General features: G+C 37.9%; 2 protein-coding genes across 2 annotated transcripts; one reads left to right on the top strand and one right to left on the bottom strand.

The window, feature by feature from the left end:
- Positions 1-2,002: 2,002 nt before the first annotated feature.
- Positions 2,003-4,871, bottom strand: fam241a (family with sequence similarity 241 member A). Its single transcript, XM_060872212.1, has 2 exons — positions 4,684-4,871; positions 2,003-3,885 (listed from the first exon to the last, which is right to left on the bottom strand). Exons 1-2 carry the CDS (start codon positions 4,771-4,773, stop codon positions 3,586-3,588), a joined length of 390 nt encoding a protein of 129 aa, XP_060728195.1. The 5' UTR covers positions 4,774-4,871; the 3' UTR covers positions 2,003-3,585.
- Positions 4,872-6,163: 1,292 nt separating this feature from the next.
- On the top strand, positions 6,164-9,023 carry eif4eb (eukaryotic translation initiation factor 4eb). The gene is made up of 7 exons (XM_060872213.1): positions 6,164-6,304; positions 7,088-7,191; positions 7,334-7,429; positions 7,522-7,585; positions 7,812-7,925; positions 8,020-8,159; positions 8,283-9,023. Exons 1-7 carry the CDS (start codon positions 6,287-6,289, stop codon positions 8,395-8,397), a joined length of 651 nt encoding a protein of 216 aa, XP_060728196.1. The 5' UTR covers positions 6,164-6,286; the 3' UTR covers positions 8,398-9,023.
- Positions 9,024-9,642: the final 619 nt, after the last annotated feature.

Consider the following 9,642-nt stretch of genomic DNA (forward strand, 5'->3'; position numbering starts at 1 on the left):
TACACAAAGGCCGAGAAGTGTGAGTTCCACAAAACCTCCACGTCATTCCTAGGCTATGTCATCTCCGCCGGGGGGGGTCGCCATGAACGAGTCCAAAGTGGAGGCAGTGTTGAAGTGGCCCCGACCCCAAACCGTCAAAGAGCTACAACGCTTCCTCGGGTTCGCTAATTTCTACCACCGCTTCATCCGTGGATTCAGTACGATCGCGGCACCCCTCACTTCTATGACAAAGAAAGCTTCGTCCCGTCTCACATGGTCACCTGAAGCAATCAGAGCCTTTCACCTGCTGAAGGAGCGTTTTACTACAGCTCCCATCCTGCACCACCCTGACCCGGCTCGACCGTTTGTTGTTGAAGTGGACGCCTCCAGTACTGGCATCGGAGCGGTCCTTTCGCAGCGACAAGGTCCGGCTAACAAGATGTTTCCTTGTGCTTACTTCTCCAAGAAACTATCTCCCGCTGAACGCGATTACGACGTGGGGGATCGTGAGCTGTTGGCCATGAAGGCGGCCTTCGAAGAGTGGCGACACTGGTTTCACACGCTTTCGCGTTACAGTAACTTACAGACCCGTTTCAAAGAATATCAAAGCCGACGCACTGTCCCGCCTTAGCAATGAACCTGACCAGCCCTCTCAGACAGAGCCCATCATTCCAGAGGCGCAGATTATCGCTCCCATCCGATGGGACATCATTACTCAGATTTCTCAGGCCAATGCGCATTCTCTGCCTCCGGATGACTGTCCTGCTCTTTGCAGACCATGTCTTCCCAACAAAACCCTACAGAAAGACCTGATCTTTATTTTGGGTTAATCTATTATTTTATTGATTATCTGTGCAGGGTAGGAAAGAAGTGTTCTGAACTTTCAACCTATATTCAGTATTAAATATTCAATCTCCTGTTGGTCCAGAAATGTAAGTTCCACTTGGAATACAAGTAAGTAGAACATCAAGTGGTTTTCAAACCTTGACCTGAAAGTAAGTCAGTCGCTGAGCTCATTTGTTATAACATCTGTTATAAATGTAAATGTATTTTTTGTAAGCTCTGTATATGGGTATTTGCTAAATGCTATAAAAGTAAAATTTAACGTCTACAGTCCACTACTGCTGCCTTATAAATAATCAACAATGCTTAAGACTGCATTTTAAATCATTCAAACTATACTAAAATTAGGTTCACCTAATAGCTGAAGCAAATAGTAAAATACCCCACTTATATGTATAATTAAGGTCCCTGGCACGAACCCACGGTTTCACCACCATCCACAGATAAAATGGAAGGGTTGTGTCAGGAAGGGCATGTGGCATAAATCCAGTGCTAAATCAAATATGTGGATCAGATGATCTGCTGTGGCGACACTGAACAGGGTGCAGCCAAAGTACCGCAACAACATTTGGAATAATTGAAATAATGTGTGTTTACTCTGCAAAGTTCTGACATACAGTATGACTAGCTCTGTTGTGGAGGTCTTGTTTTGTTTCTCACCCTTTGTTTGCTCTTGCCTGCTGTTTGTTATTTCTTATTTTTCTACCAAACGCACACACACACACACACACACATTTTTGATGCTAACCCACTGCAACCAGCAAGTTGCTGTTGCATGATGGTCTGGATGAGCCCGGCACTGCTGAGAACTGCACACTGCAGTGTACAAACTCACACATTACAAACTCTTGCAATAGCAACAGACAAGCCAGTCTGAGGGATGTAATAAAGGCGGATAAGACAGTGTTATAATTCCTTATGGTGCTCAAGAGGTGCAACAGTAAAACAGACAATAAAAAGCTGGAAAGAGAGAATCAAAGTAAAATACAAAATACTAGGTGTATAATACTAGGTTTAAATACTACAGAACCAAGTACAGATGAATATCATACAATTTAGGTACAAATATATAGACTGCATATTGTATTTCAATGAACGTAGTGTAAGCATGGTCATTTTACAGTGGATATGTTCCCTCCTATATCCACTAAACTTATATAAAAATCCGATAGTACATTAATTTTTTAAAAACATACTGATTTTTATTTAGACAACCAAATATTAAGCCACAGTTGATTGCAGATACAGAAGTAAAATATATAACAAAAAAAATCCAAAAGAGCTGATAAATGCAGCAAGATGGCATACATACATGTAATCATCTAAATAATGGCACAACGTCTGCTAAATGAGGTATAAAGAAACAGTTGTAAACTGCCATTGATCACATTTTTGACACAATCATAACCGAACGTATGATTTTTTTAAAAAAATACACAATCATTAGCAAAACTTATGCCTGTTTTGGAGCTCAAACAACTTTGCAGTTAAAAATCACATTTACAAATAATCATATTCACAAACAGTTTTCAGATGTGAGTCTTATAACTCATTTTCTACTAAAAATTTGTCTCCTTTAAATAACATAAATTAGGTTTTTTTTTTAACCTTCAGAATTCGTTTGGTTAATGTTTTAATACATTGTTTTAATAATTTTTAGATTTGCAATGCTTGATGTTATGCAAGAATCTTTGGATTATACAGCAGGATACAGAAAGATAATAATATTGAGAATTATACATTCATCCATTAATATAGAATATTCCTGATCAAGGTTGGCATGGATCCCTAGCCCTATCCTTATCCCAGGAACAGTGGGAGCACAACATGAAAACACTCTGAATAGGACAACTGTCCAACACAGGGCACCGCACACGCACTCACACACACTCACACGCACTCTCTCGCTCACTCACTCACTCACTCACTCACTCACTCACTATAATGAAAAAGCTCAGTTCACTTAAATATTAAGAATGAATCATTTGTTTTACACGCAGTTTCCATGCCTGACTGTGAACGACATGCAATGCTTTGGTACATTTAGACCTTTATCAATTAGAGTTTACTATTTGTTACAAAGAGATAACTTGTTGCTTTCTAGGAAATAGGGAGCATGAAGGTGTTGCCCTCTAGTGCGCTTGTGTAGAGAATGCACACTACAAAAATAACTACAAGGGCAATGAGATAAACCAACAACAAAAGAATAAAACCATTCATTTCATTTTCAAGAGAAAGTATGGTTGATATGTCTCTTATTTTTATGGAAAAAGGTAAAATAGTATTTTTCTTCCTCTTAAAGTGCTTTTTCCATTAACATCCATGCTAGTTATGAAAGTAACTCAACAGTCAATACAAATTGATATTTAAGAAAACATGCTTATTAAAAACATCTAAATTAGTGCATAGATGACAAAAATCCTTCAATATCAGATTTCTGAAACTTCCTGTTTAGTACTATACTCAGTTACAGTGCCACATAAAAGTCTTATTTCAACTCTTTCAGATTTGCTCAATTAAAAATGGCACAAAGTGTTTTTAAACCACCAAACAATTAAATCCTATATAAAAACTTTATAAAGGTTGAACAACTTTACTATGACACAGTATATGTATGCAGTCATTTAAGGCTCACAAAGGAGAGAAAACTAAACCCATCAAATGTTATAATGCTGTTCATTATAAAGGGACAATCATTATGTTGATCTGTATTAGATCATGCCAAGACACAAAGAATATAATCATTTCATTCCTCTTAGGCAACTACTTTTGGAGGTATATGATGATGATACAAAGAGTTCCTACGAGACCCAGGGCCTGGATGCCAAGGAACCAGAGTAGCAGCCAGAAGAGAAGCACAACCACAGGCTCTACGATCTTTTCCCCAAAGTAGAGCTGTGTGAAGCCGATGCCTCTTAGGCACTTATTGAACATCCCAAACAGAGTGCCCAGCCTCTCGCAGTCATCCACTTGGGCTGCTTCTGGTACTGTATCTGATGCAGCCTGAAATTCAGGCATGGGCTTAGACATGCCATGTGTTCGTGCTCTTGCCCGGAGGTCATTCTAAAATGAAAGAAGAGATTAATTACCTTTTATGGTTTAACTTTGGATGGCATCCTTATGTAAGAGAAACTCGACAGAAACTCACCAGACTTGTTTAAAATGATATATGTGTAATTAGCTATATATAACTCTAAATCTTGCCTAATGCGGTATGCATACTTTTCTAACCTTTAATGTTATGGGTATACAATACTGAAAGATAGGTGTTCAAATGTATGTGTGTATGTGTGGTGTCAAGGGCTCCATGTGGTCAGTACCACAAGAACCACGTGGGCTTTTGAGGAAGCGTAGTGAGGTTTGAAGCAGTAAGAAGTCTTTGTATCTTTACAGGAACACACAGGCTCTACCTACAATCATTAAACATCCACATCATGTCTACGAAACAGTGTGGTGCTAAAATCGCAGATAAACCTGAATTTAAAAGCTGTTGGAACAAATTCAGAACTGAAAAGGGAAACTGACATTTTGATCAGATCTCCTTTATTCCCTTTAAATAAAAGATTAAGCTTAATAAGAGGTCATTAGTTTACCATTATAATAAACAATGATACATTAAGACCCATGCAAATTTAAACACGCTGTTGAAAGGGCCTATTTGCATGCACTCACACACACACACACACACACACACACACACACACACACACACACACACAGTTACGCTACATGTTTACATCTTTAGCGGTCACTATGTGTTACTTTACACATTTATACTGTGATGTAAAACTCCTGGAGTTTGTTTTGGACACATTTTGGTTGCCAATGATCACAGTTACTGACTAAATAACTTGATTTTACCTGCTCGCTGTCTGCTGTGTAACCTCCTGGATACCTCCTCTGACCCTCAAAACCACGACCGTTAATGACTGTCGGCAACTCCTTAGACATTTTGTTACTAAAAACTAAACCCAACCAACAGACACCAGGAGACAAGACTGAACCAGCGCTGTTCGAAACACTTCCGCATTCAGTTGTCAAATACGGGACTCGTGTGACGTCATCAGAGCCGAACGGCTCGGAATCGTGATTCTTTCTGCAGTAATAACTCCGTCACCGAGCACATTCAACTAAAACAGAGCAAAAGTTAAACATGCTACAAAGAGTTCACAGTTGTGGACAAAGGCCAGACTGGTTGGACCTAAGAAAAAGCTTCTATAGAGAAGACCAGCATATGACAGCATATGACTCATATGCTCTATTGATTCTCAATTTTGCTGTAAAAATCATATGCAAATGTGATGCCTTCCCAGTATTAATATAAAGTCTATAATAAGATGTAGGTGAGACTACACACAAATAAATACAATATTTTCCAAAAGTTTGTGGACACCTGATTGACACATCCCTTTTTTGGACATACCTTTCCAGAGTTTGCACACTTTTTTGTAACCTCCACACTCCTGAAATGGACTTCCACTAGACTTCCATTAGACTTCCACTAGACTGATTTCCACTAGACTTCCACTAGACTTCCACTAGATTTCAACTAGACTTCCACTAGACTTCCACTAGACTTCCACTAGACAGATTTCCACTAGATTTCAACTAGACTTCCACTAGACTTCCACTAGACTTCCACTAGACAGACTTCCACTAGACTTCCACTAGACTTCCAATAGACTTCCATTGCATTTCCACTAGATTTTGGAGTGTGACTGTTTTGTTCTGTCTTTCTGCCCATTAATCCTCGATAGCTCTAGTGAGGTCAATCATTGATGTGTGAGGAGGCCTGGGGGACAATCAGAAGGGGTTGAGGTCATATATCTATTCAGGATGATCAAGTTCTTCCACTCCAACCTTGACAAACCATGTTTTCATGGAACCTGCTTTGTGCACAGGGGCATTATCATGGGGCAGCTATGGGGCTTTTAGTTTCAGTGAACGGAAACTGTAATATTACAGCATTCAAAGACATTTTATACAATTCTGTACCTCCAATTTTGTGGAAACAGTATGGGGATTATGGTCCAGGTGTCTAAAATATTTTAACAATATAATGTAGTTCTACCAAAAACTTTAAACTTAAATATACATTTTTTAGAAGATAGAAGATTTTAAGATAATTCTGAACAATTAAAAAATACTTTATGTAACTCCTTTTTTTTATAGTTTTAATGTTACTATGAAACTTTTTTTTTAATTCTAAAAATAAAAACTATTATATGTTTAAGTTTAGCTAAGTTTACCTTCGACTCTCTCTAACGCTATAGGCTCAGGCTTCAGCCAATGAGAATGAAGCTTCTTTGAACACAGCATACTACTTTACTGATCAGTATGCAGTAATAGTACACCGCCCATAAGAGTGCATACTATGTAGTATATACTATGTAGTAGTGTAGTACGCGGTTTGGGACGGAGCCTGAATGTTCCATATGAGGCCTGTGTGAACAAGTCATGGAAAATGGCGACTGCAGAGCCGGTGAGTTGATGCCTTACTCTAAGAATAATTTTTCGTTTTTTGAGGGTTTTATTTTTAGCATTCATAAGATAATATGTCAACATGAATGTTTGTGTATAAGACCTAGTTCAGGATTAGCCAGTAATGTGAGCTGTAGTTAGACTTTATAAAGTTAATCGACATGTTTGAATGGGAGAAGAGAAGAGTCTCTAACTTATTCCTGTCTTAACAAGTTAAGCTGAGACTAGTTTGTCGTCTTGTTTAGAGAAGCGCCTTAGCTAGTTTAGGAGGCTAGTTAACACTTTACTGCCACTGCAAGTTGTTCTGGACGTTTGGCTTTGCTTTTGTATGACTTATTATACAGCTATGTAAAGACTACATGTGTTTAATGTTAGCAAGCTTCCTGTTCTTCACCTGGAGGTGTTTTTAAAACTAGTTTAAAATAGGTTTACTTCAGAAATGTTTAAGCCTTTGTTTATAATAAAAACCTCAGACAGACGTGAATACACTTTTTGGTTTGTCATCTAGTTTGTTTTTTTTTTTTAGTTCCAGCTGTTTTCTGTGCTGTTAATTTGAGTATTGCATTATATTGAACATGATCCTGTAGATATCATAGAGTTTATATGGGATAATACACTTCATCATCCTTAGAAGATACTTACATACGACTAGGTGCAGAATGCTTTGGAATAGTATTTCAAATGAATTCATTTCAAATGACAGTTGTAGTGTCAATTTATTTCTTGAAGCAAGTAAGTTATTTGCTAGACTTGACGTTTGTTTGTTGGTGTTTCTGTTCTCAAGGAAGTAATATTGAATCCATTGAAGAGTGAAGAGGAGAACTCAGAAGAGACAAGCCAGGAGATTGTCAGCCCTGAGTGTTATATCAAACATCCGCTACAAAACAGGTCAACCATAAGCTACACGTCACCCTTCTGTACCCACTTTCTGTTTTTCACGTCGTTGTTTTAGGCGACAGACTTGTTGAGTTTTGTGTGTACAGTATTGTCACTTTATTACAAGTTTGTGTAACTGCTTGTCTTCCTGCAGATGGTCTTTATGGTTCTTTAAAAATGACAAGAGCAAAACATGGCAAGCCAACTTGCGACTGATTTCAAAGTTTGACACAGTAGAAGATTTTTGGGCGTAAGTGTTACATTTTGTATGTGTAGCTACGAATGTCGTGAAGAGAAAAATATTAGACTGTTTTGGGTTGATGGCTTATTTGTATTTTTTAGGCTTTATAACCATATTCAGCTGTCCAGTAATTTGATGTCCGGATGTGACTATTCGCTGTTCAAGGTGAGCGTCTATTATTATTATTATTATTATTATTATTATTATTATTATTATTATTATTAGCAGTAGTAGTAAAAGTAGTATTTGTTTGTTTGTTTGTTTTTGTGTGTGGAGAAAAGCTCAAGCTTGTTATAATATTGTAGTCGAGATGTTGTGTACTTACATTTTGTATTTGTGTATGAACCACATTTTGCATTTGTCAGAATATGTACATTTTTGCATCTTATAGGACGGCATTGAGCCCATGTGGGAGGATGAGAGAAATAAGAAAGGAGGGCGCTGGCTCATCACCCTCAACAAACAGCAGAGGAAGCACGACTTGGACAGTTTTTGGCTGGAAACAGTGAGTATTCTTTTGAAACTGCTGCTTTAACCTGATTCCATATACAGATGTTCACAGCTGTGTTCTTGTCCTGATGTTCTTTCTGTGTTTGCAGATGCTTTGTCTTATAGGAGAAGCTTTTGATGACTACAGTGATGATGTTTGCGGTGCTGTAGTCAACATCCGAACAAAAGGAGATAAAATTGCTGTCTGGACATCCGATTATGAGAACAAAGATTCAGTAACACACATAGGGTTAGAAGTGTACACACATGTATTTAAAAACACACACTTATTGCGAAAGATGCATATTTTAATGCAGACATGTTCCACAGTATTGATATGTAAATGTGTCAATGTGGTTGTCTCTGTCTACAGGAGGGTGTATAAGGAGCGATTAGGAATCCCTATGAAGATGACCATTGGCTATCAGTCTCATGCTGACACAGCCACAAAGAGTGGCTCAACTACCAAGAACAAGTTTGTGGTCTGAAAATCTGAGCCTGAAACCACTCTCCCTTCACCCTATCTCCACCCCCTCTCCCTTTAAACCTCCTCTCTTTCTCATGCACTTTGCTCTTCTGCTTTAAACCAAAGCTTCAAATTCAAATAAGAATCAACCAGTTTCTCACTCAAAATGCCACCAAACCTCAACCAGTACCACCGACGAGCCCCAACAGGAATCCCGAACACACCTTAGCTCACAAAGTACCGACAGGTTTAACACATAATACACTAAGAAATGTTAACTAAACAGCAAAGCATTATGATGTATACTCAAATCTTCAAATATGTGGACAGTCCTCATCAAAAACGACTTGAACAAACTTGCATATTCATTGTTAAACAGGACTCTGAGATTGTAAAATATTTGATGTGTTCTTTTTAAAAAGAAATGTGTTGAATTATTTAATGGCTGAGGAAAGGTAATGTCTGTGTGCACCCTTATCCAGCAGCCTCACTGCAATAGTGCCTATTGAACACATTTTTAATTTATTCAGACTTAACATTTTGTGAAGGTGGTATACAACGACCTGCCCATGTAATCAAGCAAATCTTCAAAATGCTGCCTTATTTCTTACAGCAAAAACATGATTAAATTTGGGGTTCTGCAATTCAGTATGCGTTTTTATTTCATATATATATTTGAAATTTTACATTCCTTGTTCAAATGGTAGCATAATAGGATTTTAATTCTACTGCAATAGATGATTTGTTATTGTCTGACTGTAATTGGATTTAGCTTGGTACAACATATCCTGAACATCACTAGGAAATAAAGTAGATTTATGTGGATTGGATTTATTTCACTAAAACTGCCAATAGGCTTAATTTTTAAAGACAAAGGGATCTTGTTGATGAGTGTCACCACAGCATCAGTGCTAAATGCAAAACTAAAAAAAAATAATAATAATAATAATGAAGAAAAAAAAAAAATAGAGAGAGACAGATCGGTGTTCTAGTAGTAGGGCCCACTGATTAAAATTTTTTTTTCACAGAGGTATTTGATAGCTTTCTCCTTAGCTACTCAACATTACATGCTACTACATGTAGAGTGCTCATGCTGATTAAAAGGGTTCTCTTTAAGGTAAAGTCATTTTTATGAGAGAAACCCTGTCTGTCCATCCATTTACATTTTGTGTACTGCTTGTCCTACGCATCCTACTATTGCCAGAGGACTCAGACAGACACCCTGGAGGGAGTGTAAACCCATCCCGCTCACACATTACAGACAATT

Source organism: Tachysurus vachellii, chromosome 6 (genome assembly GCF_030014155.1).
Source record: "Tachysurus vachellii isolate PV-2020 chromosome 6, HZAU_Pvac_v1, whole genome shotgun sequence".
Lineage (NCBI taxonomy): Eukaryota > Metazoa > Chordata > Actinopteri > Siluriformes > Bagridae > Tachysurus > Tachysurus vachellii.

Bases quoted from the DNA above. Each gene is read 5' to 3' on its own strand.
- fam241a (XM_060872212.1), bottom strand. From the start codon at position 4,773: ATGTCTAAGGAGTTGCCGACAGTCATTAACGGTCGTGGTTTTGAGGGT. The intron at 3,886-4,683 runs GTAAAATCAAGT...CTTTCATTTTAG, and splicing joins ACACAGCAGACAGCGAGCAG to AATGACCTCCGGGCAAGAGC.
- eif4eb (XM_060872213.1), top strand. The intron at 7,430-7,521 runs GTAAGTGTTACA...TGTATTTTTTAG, and splicing joins ACAGTAGAAGATTTTTGGGC to GCTTTATAACCATATTCAGC. The intron at 7,586-7,811 runs GTGAGCGTCTAT...TGCATCTTATAG, and splicing joins GTGACTATTCGCTGTTCAAG to GACGGCATTGAGCCCATGTG.